A 26,487-nucleotide genomic window follows, 5' to 3' on the forward strand; every position below is an offset into this window, starting at 1 on the left:
CTTCTCTGAATAGCAATTTTTTATTCAATACCTATTTGATTACATATTGTGTTTTCATTTTAACTTCTCAGTAAAGTTAATTTACACTTCTTTGGATGTCTGTCAGATTCATGAGTTCTCCAATAAGCTCCTCATGGAGAAACTGAGTTTAGCTTTGGATCTTTTCCAAGATACAATTCACAGAAAACTCTTGGTCCAACATTATAAATGGCTGTAATATGAGATACATCCCACTCAACTGTTCTTCTAGCATAAGCTGAACTCATTGAGAAGGAGAAAGGGAGAAGGAAGATGGAGGTAACAAGCTTTTGGAGCAAGTTTTATTTGCCTATTATTCATTAGCATCCAGTTGGCAACAAGAGATATCAAGCAAACTGCATTGAGGCCAGAACACCTTAGAGAGAGCATCACTCACTGTGTGTTCACTGCTGGGATTTTGTTCTGAAATCTGAGGACTAGAAAGATAATGCATTCATAAACATGGGCAAAGAATGTTAATGAATATATTAAACTCACTGGTGCAGAATTCAGATGCGCAGATCAGATAAGCTCGAGTCCAGCACTTCTCTTTTCAGAAACAACTTTTTTTTTTTTTTTGCAAGAAGGATAGATAATCTGTGCCCTTCATGGCCCAGTCAGCATGACCAATGATCAGAGTAATGGGAGTCATAGTTCAGCAATACGTGAAGGTCCCCATTCTTGCTATTTAATGTTGGAGCACCTTTAACAATGAAGTTCCATTTATTCATAGCATGCTTTTGCTTAAAAAACACCTTGAGAGGATGTGTTCTAATTCACTCGGCCATCAGAGAACAAAGATTCTTCACCCATTCACAGTGTATCTCTTTAGCTCCCAAGGTACATATCTCTCCAATGCCAGAAGCTCAGTGCTTCCAGACTATCCTGGCTGGTACGCCACTCCTTCTAGAGTGCCAAGTCTCCACACCTGATGCTTCTGTCCAGTGGCTCAAGGATGGAGATCCTGTGCTGATGGATGATAATAACCTCATTGTTAAATCAGAGGGCTGCATTCGGAGACTGTTGATTCATTCAGCCTGCCTCTTGGACTCAGGAACATACACATGTAGCACATCTGATGACTCAGTTGACTTCGCTGTGACCGTGGAAGGTGAGTTGAGGCAAAAAGATGGAATAATGTGCATGAGTAAACCCATAGCTCTGATAGGTTACTCCCACGTGAAGAGAAAGCATCTTGGGTTACTGCTGAATCTCTTCTGTCCATCACCAACTTGGGTCCTGGATTACGTTTTTCTCCTTAATACTGGTCTTACTTCTGCTTGTTCTTTTGTTCCATTACCCTCTCACCATTTTCTTGCAATTGATTCCTAAAAGTTACTTCTGTTCATTAATAGATTGTATTACACCAAACTTTGCCAAGCAATCACCAGGATCTCTGCTTCTCACTTATAGCTAGCATATGGGATGCAGAGACACCGGTTCACCATCTCCTTGTCATATCAGAACTATTTAATTTCTTTGCACAGTAACATTTCCTTCATAATCTCCACTAACCTAGCTCATTTGGGAAATGTCATATTCTATGCTATCATGGTCTTTCCTTTTGCAGAGGTGCCTGTCCGTGTTATACACACCAATGCAGATGCAGCTCACCTCTACCAGGCCTCAGAGCGTGTGGTGCTATCCTGTGAGCTGTCTTGCCCAGATGCTGCAGTTTGCTGGTATAAGGATGGGAAGGAGGTGGTGGAAAACAGTGGTTTTTTGCTGGAAAATGAGGGGTCCCATCATCATCTGGTCATCCCTGCAGCCCAGGAACACGATACAGGACAGTATATGTGTGATGCTGCTGGCAATTCCATCTTCTTCAATGTCACCGTCACAAGTGAGGAATTCTCTGGGGATTGACCTCACTACATATGTTTTGTATTCAAATAAATAGTACCAACCCCTTCTGACTTTGCAGATGTGGGCTGTTTCCTCTTTGCACTTCCTGAAGGTGCTCGTATCTTGATGAGAAGAAGTCAGATCTGGAGGTTTTGGTTCCAGCATTTTTGGTTGCTCTTGAGCTTTCCAGCATGATGTGGATTTGAGCTTCTTCAAACAGGAAAGGGGAAAGGACAGTCCTGTGCTTAAGTGTGAGATCTTGCTGGCATGGCTTGGACTGAAATTAGAAGGGGGCATCGTAAATATCAAAATCATCATTATACACTATCCAGATACTGTAGGAACGATTTCTTTTAAAGAAAAGGGCAGTGAGGGAAGACAATTGTTAGTGGAGAAGCAGTGGTTGGAAAGTGCTTACTGTTTCCTCCCTTTCATTTTTCTGCTGCCATTCTCTACCCCATCAATATATTCCCTGATTTTCAGTGTACCTGAAATCTAGCAGGAGAGAAAGCAGCTGAGTAGAAAGAAACAATCAGAAGAGAAGCAGGAAAAAGTTTAATGCTCCTTGATGGAAAACTATCTTCTCCTGTAGCTGCTTTTCTCTAGAAGCAGTAGCTGTCTGACATTCAGATGTTGAAGAGTATAAGAATGTACTTAGCAAATAAATAAAATAAAATAAAATAAAATAAAAATGATTCTTCAAAAGAAATCCCACTGATGCCTGGCAAAGTACTTTCAGGAACCACCTCTCTTCCACCTTCGTGTGTTGTTTAGCATCTCTCTAGGGACATCCCTCCTAAAAATTGCCCCTCCTGATTTATTATTTTTTATTAAACAAATTTGTAACCCCACCCCACCCCCCCATCTAGCAAAAGGAACTCCAATATTAATTGCTTTAGAGCTATTGGATTTAAATGTATGTGATGTATGGTTTGATCTTAGGCACAGCAGTGTGACCTCCTATACTCATGCAGTATGTCTGTCTACCAGAGCCTCTGGTGCAGATTTTGCAGCCAACTGAATGTTCACTGGAGAAACAGGTGTGGGCATTCGACCGCCTGGAGTTGAGCTGCACAGTGTCCGTTCCTGATGCCCCTGTACGTTGGTTCAAAGATGGCCTGGAGGTGGATGAGACAGACAACCTGTTGCTTCATGCAGAAGGTCCGGAACGTTGCCTGGTGATCCTACGGACAAGTGCTGAAGATGCTGGGGAATATATCTGTGAGACCAAGGATGAGTCTGTCTCCTTTGATGTCATGGTTTCAGGTGAGCTCTCCAGCCCTGATTCTGCAGTTCTCAAATTAATTAATAATCCAAAACCTAATCTGATGCAAGACTATAAATTGCAAAACCATCAATCCCACAAAAGCCTACCTTAATTTAACTAATCTATAAATGCAGCTTTTTCAGTCTATCTGTCCTGCCACTCCTGAATCTGGGTCTATACTTGTACTTCTACTTTTATCCCAATATGGAATGTGTTTTCACAGCTATTTTGCTGACAGCCTATGTAATGCCTATAAAACCTCTGCAAACTGAATTAATAATAGGAATGAATTTAGTGTTACAAAAATCATGGAGTTTCCTCTGCTCTGCTCTGCTCTGCTCTGTTGTTGTTGTTTTTTTACATTCTTTATGGTAATGTGCAACCAAGTATGGGATAAATATTATACTACTCATTTCCAAACCTTGCCTTTTATCAGTTCATGATGGGGAGGTGGGGGAGAATAAGGAAAATTGAATGGAAGGAAAGATTAACTGAGATCAGGCATGTACAGCGCCTGGGAGAGCCAAGTATGAAGGTAACTTATATAATTGGCCTCTATGGACATTTAGGCCTTATTAAATTTTAGCAAGAATGCATCTCTCTCCTTAACCTAAACTTATTATTTGGTTGCATAAATAATAATATGTTTTTGGGGTAAATGCTACAAGCATAATGCTGGCTACATCTGTGTCAAGTGATGGCAATTTGTTTTCTAGTGTGGGCAATCAGATATCCGAGGGGAGCCACACAGCAGGACATGAAAGCAGTGGCAACTGGTTACTGCCCGGATTCTGTGGCTTCTGATGTTGGAAACTGGGTATAGTGAACAGCTTCCTTCCTGAATTTGGCTAGTCCCCATTAAGCCTTCTGAGTTAGGAAGCATCACTGCATTTTATGGGAAATAATTCCATAGCATAACTAAGCAGGTGTAAAGGAATGCTTCATTTTGTCATTCTGAATTTCCTGCCATTCAGTTTCATTGGATGATTCTGGGATCTGAGAGACTGATCTACTTTTCCCACACCATGCATAAATCTTACCCATTTCTTCACATGCCTTCCTTGCTTGCTTTTTGCCTAAAACAATAAAAATAATGACGAGATCAAATGTTACAATCTTTTGTCCCTAAACGGATAAGTAAAATTGCTGTGAAAATAAATCCTGTTAAAAGCAAATGCAGAAAAAGTTGTCCTTAAATGTATGCATGCATTGCATATATTTGCAATGGGATTGGTTTGCTCTGAAACGGACTACCATTCGGCTAGCTATGCTTTGAGAATCCTCGTTGACTAAAATTTACAGGGTCTTTAAAACTGTACTGAATCACCAGTGTTTGCTATGTCATACAGGAGATTTTGCTTGTTGAAGCCTTGACTAAGCATAGTGCTGGAAATGCTAGAACTTTGCGGAACACCTGCCCAAAGTAATAGTAAATGCAGAATCTTCAAGATGCTTGGTGAAACAGCAACATTTTGCATAAGGGCATCCCTACAGTGGTATTTATCACACCTTTATCCTGACCATTATATAGGAGGGGCAACACCTATAGAATGAGTATGCAGCTCAGAGAAAAATGGTTGTGCCTAAGCTGCCAGTGTGAGGATGCAGCATAAATGGCTAATATCATACCTGGGTTTATTAATGGAGCTGTGGGAAAAATGTTGCAAAATATTGCTTTAAGCTATAGCAGCTCTTTAAAATGGGATTTTAATTATTACTAGCAAAGACAATGATAACCTACACCTTGGGAAATTGAGCCAAACTACCCATGTCAGTAGGTCGCAGCACCTTGCTGATCTTGGCTGATCTCCTCTAAAGCTAAGTAAGGTTGTATTTGGATGGGTGACCACCATGAAATACCAAAACGACTGGCTAGAGCTGGGAATAAAACGTATCTTGGAAGAGGAGATATTTCAACTTGAGGGCATCTTTACTTTTTACAGAGGATACATAGGATATTTCATATATAAATATACACAAAGAAGCACACAAACAAAGAAGCTGCAACTAGCGGCAGCAGAAAAGACGAACTTTAACAAATTCCCTTCCCCTTTCCCTTCTGAAATCCACATCTTGCTGATTTCCTCTCTATAGAGAAAAATATCAAGATAGAGAGGAGTTCTTGAAGCACTTCTTTAGGTGGAACAGAGGATAAATTTTCTGAGTGTTTTTCTGAAAGGCAGGAAGAGCATCTCTTATCCTTCAACCTGAGGGCAAAATGGAAAAGGGATTTATCATAATGTATCTACTGAAAAGATGGATCCCAAGTATCTCCAAGGCTTCCCCTCTCTCTCCCCAAGATACAAGGTTTTCTTGTTGCAAAGGTATTCTCTCACCCATAAACGTTTGCAGTTTTGCCCAGCAACAGCAATGTTGCCTGTGGCCTCTTCAAACCTGGGCTACCTGCCCTCTCCTTCCAGAGCCCCCTGTGAAGATCGTGCAGCCGCGCAGGACTCCCTCTGTCCTGAAGGCCTCAACGGGGGATACAGTGACTCTGGCCTGTGTGCTCTCCCATGGGAATGCGCCTGTCCGCTGGGTTAAGGACGGTGTCCCAATAGAGGCCAACAGCGGCCTTATCCTGGAGGAAGAGGGTGCCCGGCGGTGTTTGGCCATCCCTGCAGCTGGCCCAGAGCATTCTGGGAAATACATCTGCAACGCTGTTGACGATACCATGACCTTCACCGTCCAGGTGTCTGGTGAGTGCAGCGTTCAGGGAAGCTGGTAGTGCTAGGAAAAGGAGCTGAGAACCTACTATTGGGGGTGGGGGGTTGTTGGGAGAATTTGTCTAACATTGGTTGAATCATTTAGATATACTACTCTGTGTCAGACCTTAGCTTCTTTTTTCTCTGAGTAGATAGTCCAAAGCATCACCATACAAAGCTTGAGCAAAATCACCCCAGAGCTTCTGAAAGGCCAGGGCTATCCGATCCCTAGAGTTGGTACATTGGACATAAGTATAATTTATCTCCTAATTCAAAGAAAGTATACTTTGATAATGCAAGAAAGCCAGAAAGTGCAACCTCTTACGCCCAACTGTCCAAGCAGGTTAACATTTCTAGGTCTGCAATTGTTTGGCCTTGAACAAGTTTGGTGACAGACTGTATTTGAGGACTGGTATGAACACTATCAATGAGTCAAAACCATCTTGCTGCAGGCATTTCAGTTGCCCTACATATTGACTTCTGTTAGCCTGGAGTGGATTATTGGCTATTCTGCTGGCCTAAAAGTATTCTGTTTAAGTTTTCTCCGTGTGTTATCTCAGTGTTCCCACTACATTTATGTGCTCATTGTTCATTGACTGTGGACAATGAGTACATTTTCTTACAATCATTGGCTACAGTATGTTTGCAAGCTTGTAAGTGTAGCATAGACTGAAAATAACTGGGGCTTTTCTCATAGACAATCCTATCAACAGAGAGGGAGAAATGGCCTGATTGAGAGAGAGACTTTGAGATTGTTAAAGCCATAATGTATTTAATAGTTCTTCTGTAATAATTGTAGTAGTAATAGTAATACTCAGGGATGAACACTAGTCAATCGCTGCTCATCTTTTTGTTTCAAATTGTCTAATCACTGAGCAGACTATCCCCAGAGTTTTCAATCCATTCTTCTGAGAATTAACAAGCAACCCTTGCCTTTTTCTGCACACCATAGTACCAAACTCATGTGGCAGATGAGGTAACATTCTAGCAAACCTTGCAAACTGAGAATGTATATGGCAGCAAACTCTGTTAGAGTGTGGCATCTCAGCAGAATTGCATTTAAGGGCTTTTCCCCAGCTAGGCTGAATGAAATATTGGCTAGGAGCTGGGAAATGTTAAAGGCAGCCTCTTTAATGGCCAGAAACAGAGGATGAACTTGTTGGAAAATTAATTTTATCTGTCTCTGAAGTGAGGGAGAAAGAGAATGCAAATGGGTTATCCAAAAGTGGTGAGGATCTGGAGGTTTTAGAAATTTGCATTGCATCAATGCTGGTTTGTGGACAATGTGGTGCTACTAAGGGGGGGGGGGTTGGGGCCCAAGGAGCAAGGAAAAATCAGCATCTGGAAGTGTTTTATGTTTTCAGAAATGCACAGCTTATAAAAATGTGGTTGGACCAGATAAAAAGTTTCCAAGGTCCTTAGCCAAAGTGTGGCAGATGGAAGGAATCTGAACTTTCCCATGGCCTATATTTGAGGATAGGAGGAAATTTAACCCATCTTCTACTTGTCAGCTCAGATCTGTTGGTGTTCCTGCAAAATACATCTCATTAACTTGCAAATTCTGGTTTTAGGATTCTTGTAGGCTTTTTATGGTACAAACAGAATCTCTCTGTGTTTAATGCTTAGTTGAACTTTGTCTGGTAGATGCAAGTGGTAAGAAGTGCTTTATCTGTTAAAGTACTGAGCTTTTTTGGCCATTCCTTTGAAATTTAATTCTTAGTTTGATAAACTTTCTTGAAGCTCTGAGGGTAGTGTAGTTACACGTGGTCCAGTCTCCCTTCTGATTAAAAGTTACCTCTCTGATATCTCAAATTGCTACGTTCCTACACAATGTCACACAACTGAAGTTTTCCCCCCAACTGGCCATCCGATCATTTGCTGCTTCTGAGGAATCTTTGACTAAAGCTTTCCTTCTAAAGCGGCAGCTGGAATACCCAAGGAGGTGGCTGGGTACAATGAATTCATTTTCAGGCTATTTCATTTACTTGAGCATGCCTGAGCTTTCTTGAGACAGAAAATTGGATTCCTTCCCCTGTGTGCTGTTTCACTTAGAGAAAGTATTATTAATAGAATGGTTGCTCTGCTTTTTAAAAATGGAGATCTTTGATAAATGCTTCTGCATTCTTAAACTGGGGTATGAATGGCATTGATTCAGGGTTTGTGTTTCCTCAGAATGTAGCTTTTGGTGTCAAAAATCTTTTGTAGGTCAGGGCCTGCCCCACAATTAGGCAAAATAAGGAGGTTGCCTTAAGCAATGCATTTTAGTTGTCATGAAAGGACAGCCAGTCCTAAGTTACTCATTCGGTCACTGTTGCAATAGCTTGGATTCTTGGACACAGTGCCAGAATCACTTGACCAGCTTGGTTCTTACACACCTTGATTTGAGAGGCTGGCATGAGCAATGTTCTTCTTTCGGCAGCAAAACATCTGGGATCAATCTGCTACATTTCCATACATCACTTTGAAGAGACACAGTTGCTAGCAAATAAGAAGTGTAATGGGAAGTACTGTAGGAAAGTGATACTCGTTGCAAGAGAACGGCCACTGCTGCTTTGGCCAAGTTGGAACTTTATCCGTCATACCAGCCACGTGTAAGAATGTCCTAGCTGGGTAATTGAGGACAGGAGAAAAAAATCTGCAATATATTTTTCAAGTATGTTTTGAGCACAAACCTGGGGAGGGGACGGGACTTAATTCCCTGTTGGAGGAAAGAGATTAGCTGCTACAGAAGCTGAATGAGTTTAACCCCAGTGGGTGTGCAATAAAAGCCATAAGTGAGCTGCTGTGGGTTTTTTGCCCACTAGGTGGAGCTGGCTTTGTGGCAGCCTTGGCAGCCGAAGGGTATTCAGTGTACACAGCGGTGATGGCGGCCAGGAGACAGGATCCTTGTTGTTTGGTTCTGATTTTGTTTTTTGTTGTTTGAGAGGAGGTAGGAAATAGATACAGCACTCTCAAAGGCTGCCTTCCTTAATACACCACCTTAAACAGGGAAAGCTTCTATAACGTGTTAGTCTTGGGGAAAAGGCATGCTTTGATACACATTTGTTATGGGGATTTGGGGCTTAAGGGCCTCTTCTCTGATAGAAGAGGCATTTGTACAAAAGGCAAGGCAACAAAGGAAACGTGCAAACTCAGGGGACAGAGCATCCTCCGGCATTTTGCTCGCATGGGACCAGTGAATGTTCCAGGGTGCCTCATGTTGCAGACCTGCTGAAAGTCTAAGAGAACCTTTGTATGGGAAACTACTAGGGAGCATCTAGTAAAAGGAGGATATGCAATTTAAAGAGCTCTTCAGTTGGATTTGTAATGGGAAAATAAAAGCTACAGGGATAGGATGCTTGTTTGTCTTACAGATACCTTTCCCCTGCTATCTTTTCTGTATGAACAATGATGGGATGCTACAAAACCAGGGGAGAGTGGTCCCAAATTACTGAAGCTTTACAAATGAAAATGATAACATCCTTTGTTTCTTTTGTGTCTGGGGTATCCAATTGACTTCAGCATGTTTTAAACTCCTGTGACTGTCTGCATGCCTGTTGATTCAAAAGGCCAATCTTATGATTGACATAGTCTTGTTAGAAAACATTGACTAATCATTATTATATTTCTTCCCAAGCTCAAGAAGCCTCTTAGTGCTTCTCTGGAAAATGAGGGCTGGTTCTAAAACTAGCTGAGGATGGTGAGAAATGTAATCTAACACGATGGAAGGGTATAATAGGAGAAATTTGGTTCTCCAAGCAGCATGTTCTCTCAGGTCAAGGTCAAGTTTACCTTCAGCTATGAGTCTTAAGTGTGGATTCCCCTTGGAGACTAGATTCTTGGGATAAGCTCATCACATCATTCCAATTTCTCTCAAATTGTGCACCACTTAGGAGACTTTTTATGTAAAACAAGAGAGGATTAAGATAGGATATTGTTATTAGGTTAATCACAATAGTGTTCCCCTCATTAAGACAGCCATTAAAATTAGAACAGGTACAGAAAGTTAACTAACATTTGTTTGTACTGGCAGATCCTCCAGTTCAGATAGTGGGGCGAGATGAGCTGCAAACTCACCACCATTGCTTGGTTTCTGAAGACCTGGTGCTGTCTGTAACACTGTCTTGCCCCAAAGGAGAGGTGAAGTGGTACAAGGATGGGGAAAAACTGCAGGACACAGAACGTGCATGGCTAGAACAGGATGGAACACGACATTCACTGGTGATTTCATCAGTGGAAATCTGTGATGCTGGGGAGTATCTGTGTGACAGTGGTGATGACAGCCTCATCTTCTATGTCATGGTTGAAGGTAATGTCTGAGTGTGGGGGGGATGGAGGGGAAGACCACTCATGGACAATTTCTTTTTATAAAAAAATACAACTTTATAAGGCAAGAATATCAAGAATAACACGGAAAGAGCATTATGTTCCAGCTTCCAGATTAGTTCAATACTATTTCGGTAATTCATATTCAGTACAGGAAATAAAGGATTCAGTACAAACTTGTTCTGCTACTTACATTTGAAAAAGGTCAGCTTATTCACAGTCAGTAGCTTTGTCTCTTGTTTCTGGCAGTGATAGTTGTGCCTGCTGTTTTGTGAATAGAGTCTTAGAGGGATCCTCACTATTCATAAACAGGAAAATGCACATTCCACAACATATATGCACTGTATATGTACATTGGCATTAGCTTTTGGCTACTTAATGCCAATATGATTTAATATCTTCTCAGAACCACCACTGTACATTTATTTATTTATTTATTTATTTATAGGTTGTATATACCACTTCAATCTAAAAAGACTCTTAAACGATAATTAATCTTTACTGAGTTGCATTTCCAACACCTATCTGAAATCCCACTAATAAAACATAGCTTTATCGGTCTGAGCAGATGAGCTTTGTTTCTGTTGATATTCAGATTACTAATATAATTATTAGCAATTATATCAATATCAATTAATTATATATCAATATCAAGTAATTATATCAATAATTACTAGGCTGTAGAGAGCTGGTTCTTTAAAAAAATAAGATCAAAATTTAGCATCAAGAAATGCTGTGTATTATTGAGGTACATCAAGTGCAGTAGCTACACAACACTTTGCTTATTTAATATAATGTCTTCCACTTTTGCTTGTTGTGGGGAGAAGTAACACTGTTTATATAGGACATGGTTGTAGATGCTTCCTTGCCATGATGGCAATATTGCCTCCAGCATTAGAGATGTTTGTTGTCCTCTCCTTTGCTCTCAAGTGACATCGAGGGGAAGGTTTTGTTGCCATGGAGCTTTTGGGGGCCTGCCCATTTAAAAGACTCTAATGCTAAATCTTGGGTTTGGCCTGAGTGGGGAAGTGAGACAGGCAGCTACATATTTTTAGTTCCTGGAGTACCGTAAGTGACTTTCAGGAGCAATTCTGTTTGTCTGGGTCAGTTACAGTACACTGATATTTTCTGAAGACTGACAAGAGGCCCATCAAACCCCGTCTGGGCCCTGTTTTATGACAGTGTTTTCTTTTTCTTGGTTTCCAAGAGCCTCCCATCTCCATCGTGGGAGATACAGAGATGCCAGAGCATCGCTCCTTGGCAACTGGAGAAGATCTAATCTTGGCTTGTGATACATCTTCACCTACGGCTGCTGTGCGATGGCTCCGGAATGGCGAGGAGCTAGTAGCTGGCAAGCGCATCCTCACAGAAGCCAGTGGTAGGCGCCGACAACTCACTGTCCTGAGTGTCAGACCAGGGGATTCAGGCTCTTACGTGTGTGACGCAGGCACAGACCAGAGGGTGACCACAATAGAAGTAGCAGGTGAGACTGAATCGAAGGGGAAAAAATGACACACTTGGGAAAGGGTTGAAAGGAGGAAGCACAGAAGGGGCAGAACAAATTGTAGCTTATGGGGGAGAAGCTGGTGTAGAGTAATGGTTGCGTCTGAGATGTTCAGCAAGAAGTTATTGGTTCCATATCCGTCTCAGCTCAGAATTTATGAAGTATCACAGAGAAGCCGTTATCTTTCATCCTCAACCCTGTCAACTGTAGTAGGCAATAATAGCTATCTGATGGCTGTAATACAGATGACTGACAAAGTACTTATCCATGTGTCCCCTAAACTATGGCTCAAAGATGGCTTGGCAATTTTTCTTTATAAAGACATGTCCTCATGATGCTGCCTTGTCTCATCTCCAGCCCAGAGCTAAGCTGCCTAATGCCATATTTAGCTGATCTGATGTTAAGGTTGTGTTTTCCATCTTCTGACACAAGCCTGGCTATAAGCATGATTTCTGCTGCTTCAGCAATGGCATTAGTGATGATGTGGTGAGAAGCTGCCTAGTTGCCTGAATGACCTTAAGAGGGCTTGGAGCTAGCCTTCCACAGTAGTGTACTTCACTAGGATTAACATTTGTGTGATTATGTCATCACACGCATGCAATCATTTGCACCCCCCTTGCCTTGCCCCCATCACAGACACCCATGTTCTGGTGAAAAAATGATTCTATCTCAGTAGTTGCCAGATCCAATGTTTCTGAACTTTTTTGGAAATTGAGTCTTGGACCTCTTCCCATTTTCAGGTCCAGCAGTGGGATAGGACATAAAACAAATGAAGGGAACATGCCTGCGCTCAGCTGATTGTAACTTGGTCAGACTCTTAGGTTACCAAGACTTCTATATTCTTTGCCTGTAATTCCTCTCCTGACTGAAAGCAATACATATATTACTGACTACAGACTTTGAAAGAAACTGTGGGGGAAGCACCAAGACAGATGCTTTGAGGAGAAGCAGAAAATAGCTCATCAGACCTTGCCAAAAGATGAGGTGGCAGCATAGAAAAGCAGCATCTTTCAGCATCTAGGACTAGATCCTGGGCCCTTTGGGGAAATGAGGACACTGGAACATTTCTAGAATAGCAATGAATTTTGAGGCAAAAGTTCAGCTCCATTTCTACAGCATCCTTCTGTGGAGGAGGCAAGATAAATCACATACATCAACAACATTATCCAGAGCATTGTGGATATTAACAATTTAATTTACCCTGTAAATTATATTTAATTAAAAGCTATTTGTTTCTGAAGGTTATGCAGAAGAACAAAGAGCAGCGGTGGTATCCTGCCACTGGTAATGGATTTTTACTCAGTTTCCCCAGAGTAATATGAAGAGGTCCTAAAAAGAGACAGAAAATCTAAATTGTATTCCATATTTCCAGTTCTCCTCCTCCTCCCCCTCTCCCTCCCCCTCCCCTCTCCACCTAATATTATTACATACCATTAAAATAAATTATATATATACGTATGTATGTGTGTTTGTGTGTGTGTATATGTGTGTGTGTGTGTATATATAAAATATATTAAAACTCTCATTGTGTTTGTTTGTCTGTTTGTACTCTCAAATTAGCATTATATCGCAACAGTTTTTGAATCAAGGTACTCAAAATCCTCCAACTTAACGTGTAAAATATCCAGGGCCCATTACTCCTGCGGAATTGAAATTTGCACGATATTCAGATCAGTTTTATTTGCAAAGTGGTGGCCATTGCAGCATCCCCACGGTCAAGTGATCGTGTTTTCTGATGCTCCCTGCCAGCTTCCCACAAGCAAAGTCAACGGGGAAGCCGGCAGGAAGTTGGAAGTTGCTCCCACTCCCATTGCTTTTTTGCCCTCCCGTGGTCATTCTGTTTATCTGTTTAGGTAAGTAAATATTGACTTATTATTGATGTGCATTTGCCACTACAATTATTTTTCTGTTTATGATATATACTCTTCTTAGATGATCATGGGACTGTCCAGCATTGGGGTAAAAAAAAATATGGTCAGACTAAAATGTAATGTTCATTCTGGTCACATCAGACTACACTACCTTACTCTCAAAGGATGACCCAACAAGTCACAGTGTTGTCTAGTTATTATTTATTTTTAGCATATAACAATAATTAATAGAAGGAACTCACATTGATGCTGCTGCTGCCTGGATATGCTGAATTAATGTTAAGGTGATTTCAATTCTCTTGGAGAAAGATATAATAAAATAAGTATCCAAGCAGAAAAGATGTAGTTGTAGTTCATATAGTCCTCTTTTCACAGTTTCAGAAACATTTATAACGTATTGTACTTCAGTGGTAGCCCACATCTTCTGTGTCCCTGACTACTTTTGCTGTCATAGGACAGGAAACATATCCAGCTTTGATTTCAGGGAACTCTCTTTCTCTTAGCACCCCCTGTATGCATTGTGAATAAGGATGATGCCCGGGAGCCTATTGAAGTCCAGGAAGGAGTGAATGTGACACTGGTTGCCCAACTTTCTCAAGAGAAGGCTTGTGTCCAGTGGCTCAAGAACATGCAGCCACTTTGTCCCGGGCCACGAATGATTATGAGCAGTGAGGGGCTGTTACACAGCTTAACCATCCAACAATCTGAGCCATGTGATCGTGGCACGTTTAGCTGCAATACTGGAGATGATGAAGTGCATTACACAATAAATGTACAAGGTAAGGGTACCAGTCTTGATTTCAAGCCAGCTGTTCTGGTGTCAGAAACCTTCCATCCTTCTTCCATCCCTGGAAGACTAAGGTCACTGTATGACAACCCTGTTCTAGGTCATATATGGGACAAGGGGTCGTGGAGCTCATGGAATGGAGTGAGAGGCCTTAGAAAAGGGGAAGGGATGCAGGAGGTACTGTGATAAGAGGACTATGAGTCTGACTGTGCTATGAATCATAGGATGACCCTTGGGGTGTGGACAGGGAGGAATGATGGGGCTGAAACAGATTTGACCATTTCTCAAATATTGCCATTTCTGAGATTCACACATATGAGGTTCTTTGCCTGCACAGAACCCAGAGGCTTTTTCTTGAAGGTTCATCCTCCTCTGCATACTAGATATGCTCATAGGCTGAGGTCCTGCTAATATCCTCAGGTTTTTTCAACTGCCACAGGAGTAGTACATTGGTTTGCTTCTCCAGGATATTTGCCTTTCCCTTTAAATGTGTTTCTATTGTTACTTGGTTTTAATTTGTCTGGTGCTCATCTGCTTACAGTATTTCTTGTTTCACTGAAATCTATTAGTATGATTTATGGAGACAAGAGATTCTGTGGTATTCTTGGTCTGCATAGCCTCAAAGCCCTCTTTCTATAATTGCCAATGTTGCCAAGCTTACCTTCTCTCATGGTTGTGATCTCTGCCTGTTGTGCCAGGAGAGGAACATGTTGTGGATGTCTGTTAATGTTTCCAGACCTTTATATAATATCCTTTTTTAAGCTACTCTTCTCACTGAAGAACAACCTTTCAGGAACAGGTAATGAAATCTGCTGATTCAGGACCAATTAATGCATTTACCTTGAAGACAATGTGGTCTGTCTCTCAGTCTAATTATATCTTAGGCAACAACCAACATGTCTAAGGCAGCCTCAGAAAAATCATTCACAATTGACTTGGGGCATGATATTGTTGTCTCTGATGCTGGGGAAGACTCTGGACTCTGAGCTGTCCCATACAGGATTTGCATGACCATCTTTCCTCCATCTTTTTTGATTCTGATTATACTCTCTACCCTTTTGTCCTTCTTGCATAAAGATTTATTTATTATGTATCTCTGTCATCATTTACCACTATCAAAATCTCTGTTTTATCACAAATGGCTTGGATGATCAGTTTTGAGTTTCTTCATCCTAACAGCCATGGCCTCCCAATTTTTTTTTCAAAAAATATGGCCATAATGGTGACAAATTTTCACTTGCACACTATTGCCTATCCATACTTGGACAGTTGATTTATTGTTGGAGCATCCTATGGGATATTTACTTGAAATGTACAATATATTCTTGACTAGCTATAGACTTCAGACCAAGAAAGTCCATTTCATCTCTTCCTAGGTGATGCAGTTCATTGGGGCAGTTCTAGAATCAAGAAAAGACAGAATCTTTCTCCCATTGGCAAGCACACATTCCTGCCAGTGCCTCACAGACACTTTCACTCCCACATGCAAGATGCATACTTGCACAATCCTTCAATTGCTTGGACATATAGCAACAGCTACTTTTGTCACCTTGTTCACCCACTTGCATCCATTGCAACTCTGATATTTGCACTCTACCCTAGAGAGGCAGACATTCAGAGAATATAGCTGTGTGTCCTATCAAATTATTCAGTATATAATGCTTGTGATACTCACCATATACTGGCTTTCCATGTAGCGGATTAGCTTTAGTGGTGTTAGGGGTATACCTTATAGCTAGTCAACTACTGGTTATGGACTTTTTTCTGGTTTTATATCCATTTGTTAAATAAATGTTTCATGAAATACTTGCTTTAGCTGTACTTGCTTTTATCTCTGCTGGTATCAACATGGAGCATGTCACTGATCCTGATGGTGCTACTGCTGAAGCCATTTGAACTGATGGCCACTTTTGCAGTGAAACCCTACATTCATAGTAGCTGTGACTCCAGGCAGATGAACTAGGTGAATCCCTTATGTACAATATGCACTGAGGCAGAGAACAAGTTAGATTTGCATTTTGATATTTCCTTCCTTCCTGCTGAAGTCCTCCTGCTTAAATCAAGACATATGCAACTCCCCCCCCCCGCCAAACTCTTTGATGCTGATGAACGATTTATGCATGCTTTGGATATCTACAGAATGGTTGCTTTTTATTTGTATCAACTGACTGCTTTCTGGAGAAACCAGCACCCATTTGTGTGTTTTCAGAGGCTCAGAAGAGTTTAGGTTTACTGACTCAGAAATTTTCCAAATGAGTTATGGCTGTCATAAGTTATGGTTTAGTTAAGTATCAGTGCCTACTTGCCAACTGGGGATACTCAAGGAGGGCAACAGCAGCCACTGCAGCTTTTCTTAATCACATTTTCTTGCCCACACTGTACTGAAGAAACATTTGGGAACAGCTGTCTGCCTTTATTCAACTCAACTTGCTTGATCTTCAGTCCTGGAGATGTGAGAGAGCTTTCTTCTGTGAACTGCTACCTCCTTCAGTTAATAAAGCTAAGTAATGACCCATGTGTGTTAGTCATAGAGACCATGATGAAGAGCTAATTATTCACTTTTAATTGTGTTTTTTTTTTAGTGGTCATATGTGAATTTATGCTACCCATCCCCATTCAGTGCTGATGGCATATATAACACCTGTCTGTTTTGAGGATTGCTATGTTGATCTCAAAAACAAGAGATTAGCAAGAGTAACTTCTATGAGTATGTATGGTATGCAGAGTGGGGTGAATCCCCCAGAATCTCTAAGTTCTGGAATATTCCTATGAACCACAGTTGCAAATAAATAACCAGTTTCTCCAGCTCCATTCTCTAAGGGAGAGTTTTGATGATACCCAAGCAACATCTGCTGAGAGGGAGTAGAGAGAGGCTAGTTAGAGTAGCAGCTTCAATGGTCACAATGATGGAAGTGGATTAGAGATGTAGTTGAGTGTTCCTTGCTTTCTTCAAGTGCTCCTCTCTCTGCTCCTTTTCTTCTTCTAGAGGCCCCAGTGCTGTTTGTGCCAAAATCAGAGCATCCAGAGAAGGTGCTGGTGCTGGAGGGGGGCAGTGCAGTGCTCTCAGCCATTGTCTCCAAGGAGTCATCTGTGGTAAGCTGGGAAGGACCCCGAGGGAACCTTGTGGCAGGGGAGCACTGCCAGCTGCGCAGAGAAGGACGGGTCCACAGCCTCTTGCTGAGTAATGTAGGCAAAGCTGATGCCGGAGAGTACATATGCCATTCTTCTCATGACCAGCTGCATTTTGAGCTTAGCGTGAAAGGTAAGAGTTCTGTGCAGAAGCTGTTCAGTATGGCAGCCCAGGCAATTCAAGAGGCAATCAGATATGGGCCCACAGCAGGGGGCTCCTACTTGGTCTTGGGTAGTGTGCCAGAGGTTGTGCTCCACAAAGTAGGAGATGGGATCCAGACAAAAACTGTACTCAATTTAATTTTTCCTCTTGGTTATCAGTTTGGGAGGCCTCCAGAGGCCACGTCCAATGTTTAGGGCATCAGGTTGTGCATCTTTATCTTATGGGATCACTAAATAAATAAAATACAGCCTGCTCAGGAAGGATGACTAGGGTCAAAATGGAATGAGTTTTTCTGTTATATTAAAACAAGTATTTTGACAGACGGGGGACCTTTGGTAGAGCATTCAGCCATGGGCTAAGCCATACTAGTTGAAATTTTCCCAACAACACAATCACAAAAAGAACCTGTCTCTCTAAGGATTCTGTATATCCCAGCTGGACCTTCTGTCTCTTTAGCTTGATTGACTAAGGAGACTCTAGATCTTCTACAGACTGACTAGCTTTCTTTGCAAGAGGGAGCCTTGTGATCATGCAGCAAACAAACTGGGCAGTAAACCTTTGTCTGCAGTGTGGAAACTTTAAAGATAATTTCCCAATGTGTTGCTCAAGCAGTTGGGAGGAGGGGAGAGTTTCCTATTATCCCTTCAGTAGTTCTTGCTATAAAAACGTTTGGTTGTTTGAAAAAGAAGTAGCCTGTTTTTTTCAACAAGGGAACTATTGGTGGTTATTAGCTATGAGAGCTAAATGGACTCTCAGTGTGTAGAGGCAATATATTCCTGATTAGCATATGCTTGTGGTCAAGCAGTGGGACAGCTTTTATAGCCTACTGGGAGGCTTCAGAGGCGTCTGTCTGATCGCTGTTGAAAATGTAATGCAGGGTGAAATGAACCCATTTGATTCAGTAAGGTAGTTTCTATTCAGTGATACACAGCAATGTTCAAAGTTCTCTTCTAGGTGCACATATTTTGACCAATAATTTTGGATTTTCATATACGATTGATGCAGTTAACCTGACTCTGGAGTGGCTGCAACTTAGTCACCGAGTAGCTTCTGCACATGCAGAAAGTCTCAGGCATATTTGTTGTCATCTCCAGTTAAAAAGATCCCAAGGTACAGAAGGAGTGAAATCCTCTTTCCTGAAACTTCCTTGTGCCAGGCAAAATAAACAGGCCCAAGCTTGCGAGGATTATAGCCATAATCTTTAGAGCCATTCATAGGTAAGGATAACTGAGCTTGAGAAGGGACAGAAGGGACTGTCCTTCTCCTTTTTGTAGAAGCCTTTCCTAGATATTTTTCAGCCAGAGTAAACTGTAGTCATGAGGTCTAGAAGTTCAGAAAGAGAGCAAACTAGGAATTTGAAAGTCTGCAAAAGCTGTGAGTTGTGGCATATTTGGGACGCTCTGAAGATTTCCAGTCTGTTCTAAACCTCCTACAATTTGGCATGAGTTCTACCAGTTGCCAAGATTTGATCATCATAACCATACTGTTCTTTACACACCTCAGAACTGCTGGTGAAGTTTGTTCGGGGTCTCTCAGATGTGACAGCGCTGCAGGGTGACACAGTGTTGTTCTGGTGTGAACTGTGCAAAACCAAGGGAGATGTAACTTGGCTGAAAGATCGGCAGGAGCTGGAGCCCAACACACACCTGGAGATCCGAGCAGAGGGGCGAGAGCGTTCCTTGACACTCAGCAACGTGAGGCCTGAAGATGCTGGCGAATATTCATGCGAAAGTAAAGATGACCGTACTTTGGCTATTCTCACAGTCCAAAGTGAGTCCTTTGGAGAAGTTGGAGAGCAGATGCCTTGCATGGAAAAGGTCTAGTTTCAATTTCTAGTATCTTTAGGTACAACTTCCAGTTAATGTAAACCACCGTTTGGCCCCACTGATTAAAGGGGACTGAAGTTGTTTGAACACATCCCAATGACATCAAATTAAGGAAGAACACAGTCTTAGGAAATTGTTTAAGTCATTTAGCTATGTTTCTTGTTCATAATACCATGTTCATACCCCTCCATGCAGCAGTATAATTCTATAATTCTCTGCACATTGCTATACAGTAGAACTGATGTCCATAAATCTGCATAAATCAATGAATGAGATAAAATATAGAGGGAATGAACGGCAATAAAGCTAAGCTTGACTACAAAGAGACAAGTGTGTAGGTCCTAAGAGATGAATCTCATGGAGATACTATGTTAGGTGGGCTTTGGGGTCTCGTATTGGATTGGTTCTAAACCTACATGGCACCTTTTTCTCAGTCCCTAGGTTGGTGGAGATAATCTCTGAGCTGCACAATTTAACGGTGCTGGAAGGGGATGATGCCACCTTCAAAGCAGTGGTATGTCCAGATGATGTGAGTTTGAATTGGCAGCTGAATGGACAAGATGTAGTGCCTAATGAGCGGTTGACTATAACCAAGAATGGGCTCTGCCATACCCTCACCATACGACAATGTCGCTTGAGTGACACTGGCATAGTCACTGTCCATGCGGAAGGTCTGTTGAGTTCAGCCAGACTCAGTGTGCAAGGTAAGAGGAAAGGCAACACTAGGTGTGTTGCTTTTTGATAAATGCAGATACTTGGGCAGAATTACTGTGTGTTAGTAATAGGCAGAGTTTCAAGGGGGTAATCAGCTAATGCTAGGGCTGCGTCCTTGCTTGTCTCCCCAGTTCCACGCTAAGAAAATGTAAATTCTTTGCTCAAAATAATGGTCTCTACTTACTTATTTTACATAATTTATGCTGCTTCCCTAGTCACATAGGGAATATAATAGAATCTCTTTTGGAAATTCTACTTTGACTACCCTTCCTCTTTGAAGATCTGTCTAGGCACAGCATGTCGAATTTTCAAAACTTTATAGCCCTGCAGGTTCTGAACTTGTACTTTTGAAAAATAAAAGCTAGGGTTCTCGGGCTTCTGAAATCTGTGTTTGTAAACATACCTAATTGACCCATTCCTTGAATCCTGGCTTCTCCCTCTGTAAAGAGGGAAAGATCATGGCCTGGGAATGCATTTGGGTTAGGGATGTATCAGCTAGTAGCCAACCTTTGAGAATTTCTTTCTGCAGAGGCTCAGGTGCTGTTTGTGCAAACGTTGCGTGATTTGGCAGCTGAGGAGGGGCAGGATGTACGCTTGGAAGTGGAGCTGAGCTTGGAAAGCGCTGAGGTGCAGTGGATGAAGCAAGGCATCTTGCTGCAGCAGAACACAAGACACTCCATGGAGGTGCAAGGGCCAAAACGGGCCCTTACCATCCACAATGTTGAGCTTGCTGACCGAGGCACCTATCGCTGTGAGAGCCTGCATGATCGCACCCAAGCCAGACTGAGTGTGGAACGTAGGTGCCAACTTCTAGTTTCTTGTTTCTATCCTGTTCTTATTTTGTCTCACAGTTGTGTACTGTAAATCCTTGAGACAGGGTCAGTGTCACTTTACCTTAGGGTTTTTTCCCCACTGACATCTCTGCTGAATGTGAGAGTTCCTTTAACAAGGATTAGCTGAATATTACCAATTGTTTGGGAAGGTCTGCATGCCTGGTGAATTTAACCCTTTCTGTAACCCTAAACAGAGCTTCATTCCATATTCAGTTCCTCTTCCCCTTGCTTCATTTCCATCTAATTTTGTTTCTTTTTTCCTTTCCTTCCCAGTGCAGCTAACCTTTCTTCTCACTTCATCTTCATCTTCATCTTCATCTTCATCTTCCTCCCTCCCTCCCTCCCCCTTTCCCCTTCCCTTCCTCCTCCTTTTCTTTCTTTCTTTCTTTCTTTCTTTCTTTCTTTCTTTCTTTCTTTCTTTCTTTCTTTCTTTCTTTCTTTCTTTCTTTCTTTCCTATTTATGCTGGAAGGCAAGATGACAGTATCTGTATACATCTACTTGCATATTTATGGATGTAAGAGTGATTTATGCATGAATGAAATAACTTGGTATACACAGAGAAGAGATCAATTTTTTTAAAAAATATGGTGCATTATTTTACAGGCCATTATTTTTAACTAGAAGTTTTTAATTCAGTTATTGTAATCTTTTTTTTTTCTTTTTTGGCCCTATCCTTGCCTTTTTTGAAATCTGGGCTTTAGCAGATATATATCTAATTGCCAAAGTGCAGTAGTGGACACTGCATAGGACTGTTGCCTTTGCTTATATTTCATTTTTCTATCCAAAGTTCACTTGAATTGAATATGATTCCTGGTGACATGTCCAAAGCAATTTCTTGGCAATAATATGGAAGTGGACTGCCATTGCCTTCTTCTGAGATTTTTTAAATATCCCAATCTACTCTATAGTCCAGGGTTTCCTGTTGGTCTCCCATTTAAATATTAGCCAAGTTCAACCCTGCTTAGCTTTTGTGAGACTCGTCAAGATTACCCTGGTGCTCGTAACTTCTCTTGTGAGGAAGAATCATCTTGAATTCTAGTTCATCTTGATTTCTGATAATTGTGCTGATTCCATTCAGAACCTTCTACCCTATTAGTAATAAATGCACGAGGAAGAAGAAGTAAATGTGGATCCTGCCCAAGTAGGTCAGAGAAGCAAACAATTTTCTTGCTAGTGGGAGCCCCATGAGAGTTATCCTAGGATTCTGTATCCCCTGGATTAGACTGTTCATACTATATATACACCTCCTGGTAACTTGCTTTTATTTATAAGGAGCAAGTAAACTCCTTTCATGACAAAACTGAATCTATCACAGATTTTTTTGTCCTTCAGCCCGGAAGGTGACAGTGAAGAAACCGCTATTGGATGTGGAGACGTTGGAGAAGGAGACAGTGACATTTGAGCTTGAGCTATCCCACCCCAATGTATTGGGGGTCTGGATGCGTGATGGCATCCGTGTAAAGCCTAGTTCCACCTGCCGAATGAGCACCAATGGTTGCGTGCACAGCCTGACGCTGCAAGGGCTCACACTAGATGACACAGGGACTGTGGTCTTCACTGCTGATACTGTGCGGAGCTGTGCCCGCCTTACAGTCCGAGGTACTGGAGCAGTGGAGGGAGGGCAGCAGAAACGCAACTTGCTGGTGATGGAAATAAAATAAGAGGAGGCCATTGCCATCATGCCCAGATTGTAATGTCCCCAGGGGCATCTAGCTGGCCACTGCAGGAAACAAGATGCTAGACTAGATGCTCTTTGGTTCAGTCCTACCTTCTAACAGATCTAATGTCCAAAACTCAAGGTATCTGCAGTGTTGTCAAATGCAAAGCAGTTGATAGAAATGGCAGCTTGGGAAAAACTGGACATGGGGAGTAGGACAAGTAGATAAATAAATTGGTGTCCTTCAAACTGAGTGCAGATAAGGGATGCAAGCTGGTGTGGTTTGGCTAAGCACCATGTCTTGAAGATTTTACGTCATTTTAGTCTCCCAGATAGTGCACCTGCAAGCTACTCTGTGTTTATCTGTCTCTGCAGAGCCACCAGTGACTATGCTGCGCTTGCCCCAGGACTTGGGAATCCCTGAGACGGGCTCAGCTACCTTTGAGTGCGAGCTGTCCCGACCCCTGGCTGAGGCAAAGTGGTACAAGGTGAGGGTGCTACCTCTAGCATTGTCCCCCCTTCCTTGAGCTGCTCTATACCTCCAAGAACAGGGCTCTCCTGAAAAACTGACTTATTCAAGGGAACATTCTTGATTAATATGACCTGGTCCATCTCTCCCCTCTGTGTTCTCAGTACACCCGAGAGCTGCCCTTAGTCCTTTCTCCACCCCTGCCTTGCTCAGCTCTAAAGCAGACCCTCTGCTCTCTGTCTTCTTAATTCTCATAGGATGGCAAGGAGATCCAGGTGGGCCCCAACTGCCGCGTATATTCAGTGGGGCGTCGGCGTCTCCTGCAGCTCAGCCACTGCAGCCTTGAAGATGCCGGCGAATATATGTGTGATGCTGGTGACTGCCGTGCTTCTGCCAAACTGAGGGTCTTTGGTATGGAAGGCTTGGGCTGGGTATGAGAGCAGAAATGGGGGCCAAGGCTTGGGATGGTGCTCCCTGTACAAAGCACCCTCCCTATCATGTTCTGGATGAGGGTAAGGCCCCTTTCCCTTTCCGCCTCCCTGATTTTTGCCTCTGGTGGCCTGGAGCAGGCTGGTTATCATCCAATGTACAGTGTGCTATAGTGAGTCGGAATCTTCTTTAGACTTGCGAGGCTCATACAGAAAGCTAGACTTCATTTTTAATCGACCAAACTATAAGAGCATTTCAGCAGCAGGCCCATGGAGACAATCTTAACAATGAACATTTGGTAGTCTTTAGTCAAGAGTTGTTTTTTTTTCCAAGTATAGGATACCTGTCTTAGGATAGGAGACTAAGACTAAAGCTAATTGACACAAAAACTCTTCCAGGTTTGTGAAGAAAGCAGGCTGTGGGGAAAGGCTTAAGATGGAAAAAAAAATAGAGCTTATAGGCTGCTCCAATAAGAATAAATTCTGAGCGGTGTACAATTCCCTCTTTGTAAGTCAGGATGAAAACTTGCAGAAGACAATATACTGTCTGATGACATAATCAATATTCAGAAACCATTCAGCCTCTCAGTCTAAACTGAAGGAAGGCTCAACCTTGACTTTTTAATTCCGGAGCTTGCCTTGTGAGTCAGAAAGCCATAACACAATTCCACAACTGAAATGAGGACTACCATTTAGTTGGAGTACTTTCTTGAATCACTCCAGCTGATTCTTGAAACCCCATGCCTTTGAGTTTTTGAAATTAAATGCCACAGATCTTGCTAGGCAAGGTAACAGCTGGGGATCAACCCTTACATACTTCACAGGACTCTGTGAATTGTACTTCTGTGACGGGGAAGGGGAAGACTGACTAGCAAACTCTGAACTTTTCAACCTATTTCACCAATCTACAATTCCAAGCATAGTACAGAAGAAATTACAGTTGTATGGATTTAAAACCAATATGTTTTTAGTGCAGATTTTGCCTACCATGTTTAGGCTGCAAAAACTGGAACAAGTACCTGGTAGCAAAAAGGTACAGGAAATACAAACTCTTTGCTTTCATTTAGTAGTTGTGTAATTTTTGAACTCCAGATATGGTAGCCCTAATGTAGATATTCTAGAGTTCTGTGAGAACTTGATGGGGCTCTGGGAGAGACTAAGGGGGAAAATGTTCATATGACACAGCCAATTTTCTGTCACCAGAGCTTTGTCTCTTTATCAGGGCTTCTGTTGTTGTTGTTTCTTTAATTAGTAGGTTCCACAGTCTGAAAAAGTTTGAAAACACCCACCCTACAACACTCCCAACGTATTGGATTAGGGCTACCAGATCTGGAGGGGAGTTAGTAGAAAATGATACTGATCGGTAATACTTTGACAACATGCTCCAACTTTCACCAGATATGTTGAGTCTACAACTCCCAGGATTCCAAGCCACATAGTTCAATAACGTTGCCTCGGAATTGTGGGAGTTGCAGTCCCAGTACCTCCAAAATAAGGAAAGATTGTTTTAATTTACTCATTCATTTGGACTCCTATGTCTGATAGAGATGGGAGCCCAATGAATGCTCAAGTGGGTTTTTAAAGGAGTTACGTAATCCATGGTTACTAACCCAGTCACTAGGTAGCATTTCCATGTATATGCCTGAAATGGAGAACTTCATGACAAATAAAAAGGAACACTGCTTCCTGGAAACATCTGCCTGGCCATTCTTGGAAACAGGCTATGAAATAATGTTTACATAGAGTACTGTTTCTCAACCTTGGCAGCTTTCAGATGGATGGACTTTAACTCCCATTCTGGGAGTTGAAGTCCATCCATCTGAAAGCTGCCAAGGTTGAGAAACACTGACATAGAGCATTTCCACTCTGACTGAATACCTGTTGCTGGACAGCACTGTTACTAAGGAGCTGTTTTTCTCCTGTCCTGCTTGGGGCTTCCTAAAAGTAGGAAAACCAGGATGGAGCAATAGATGAATGATTCCCTTGATCCAGCAGGCATTATAGAAGGAGAGCTATGTTAATCCATAGTAGCCCAAAATCAGGAGGAGTCTGACAGCACTTTTTCCCACTAACAAATTTTAATAAAAAGCATAGCTTTTGTGAACTGCAGCTCACTTCATCAGATGCATGGCCTGGTTGTTAAACTGATGAAGGATTTAAGCATCCTTATAGGATTTTGAATGAAGAAAGATTGGGTAGGAAGATGCAAGTTATATGTGAGAAAGATTACAAGTACCTCATCAATTAGCAACTGTAATGTGTTAAAAACCCATTGTGTTTGATAAGGTCTTCTGAGATAACCTTTTGATGAATGTGAGTTTTGCAGCCTCTCACTCAGTAATGGTGGCAAAGGTGTACTGTAGTTTCTTTACTGTAAAACAGCCACTTTGAACTCTATGTTCTGGTGTCTGGAAGGGTAAATTGTTCTCATATTACTTTATCCTTGATCCAGCAGAGTTCTTGATATGTTCTTGTGACTAGATTACAGTTGGTAGCTTCTACAATCTTAAAGAATGTCTTTACTGTTTCTCATGAAATCATGACTTGTGATATATTTTGCATAGATGACATCTGTTTGTTCTAGTCACAGCTGAAGGAGATCAAGGGTAGAGTTTTAATTTACAGGTAGTCCTTGCTTAACGACCACAATTGGGACCAAAACCTCAATCATTGAGCAAAGTGGTTGTTAAGCGATACGCCTACGTGACTGTTTTGCTCAATGACTGCAATCCAGGCAGTCCCGGTTACGGTTGTTAAGTGATCTCCTGGGTTGTTAAGTGGACAGAACAAAAGAGCTACCTGCTGAAGGATTTCAGCTCTGTGCAGAACTGAAATCCTCCTGGCAGGCAGCCCTTTCACTTTCAAATGTTCCTGCAGCCTGCCGAGGGTTTCCCCTCCCCTCTGTGCACAAAAAAATCTTCTGCGGGTTGCAGGAACAGAGCTCAAATCTTCAGGATTTGAACTCTGT

At 42.0% G+C, this 26,487-nt stretch overlaps 1 protein-coding gene across 8 annotated transcripts in view; it reads left to right on the forward strand.

Moving 5' to 3' along the window:
- Positions 1–26,487, forward strand: part of OBSL1 (obscurin like cytoskeletal adaptor 1) — a 61,665-nt gene that overhangs the window by 28,901 nt on the left and 6,277 nt on the right. For 5 of the 8 annotated variants that reach the window (XM_088146334.1, XM_088146333.1, XM_025171466.2 and 2 more), the window contains 14 exons: positions 851–1,129; positions 1,589–1,861; positions 2,854–3,129; positions 5,551–5,826; positions 9,845–10,120; positions 11,345–11,620; positions 14,016–14,291; positions 17,286–17,561; positions 19,095–19,361; positions 19,852–20,121; positions 20,661–20,927; positions 22,298–22,564; positions 22,998–23,110; positions 23,349–23,502. In XM_088146334.1, coding sequence (XP_088002460.1) covers positions 851–1,129; positions 1,589–1,861; positions 2,854–3,129; positions 5,551–5,826; positions 9,845–10,120; positions 11,345–11,620; positions 14,016–14,291; positions 17,286–17,561; positions 19,095–19,361; positions 19,852–20,121; positions 20,661–20,927; positions 22,298–22,564; positions 22,998–23,110; positions 23,349–23,502 — 3,546 coding nt within the window. The remainder of the gene's footprint in view (positions 1–850; positions 1,130–1,588; positions 1,862–2,853; positions 3,130–5,550; positions 5,827–9,844; positions 10,121–11,344; positions 11,621–14,015; positions 14,292–17,285; positions 17,562–19,094; positions 19,362–19,851; positions 20,122–20,660; positions 20,928–22,297; positions 22,565–22,997; positions 23,111–23,348; positions 23,503–26,487) is intronic. The other 3 variants (XM_007435703.3, XM_007435702.3, XM_025171467.2) reach the window with 3 other exon arrangements.

The sequence above is a fragment of the Python bivittatus genome, unplaced genomic scaffold, assembly GCF_059951505.1.
Source record: "Python bivittatus isolate LINGU-HERP-01145 unplaced genomic scaffold, Pbiv_v1 ctg000480_np1212, whole genome shotgun sequence".
Taxonomy (NCBI): domain Eukaryota; kingdom Metazoa; phylum Chordata; class Lepidosauria; order Squamata; family Pythonidae; genus Python; species Python bivittatus.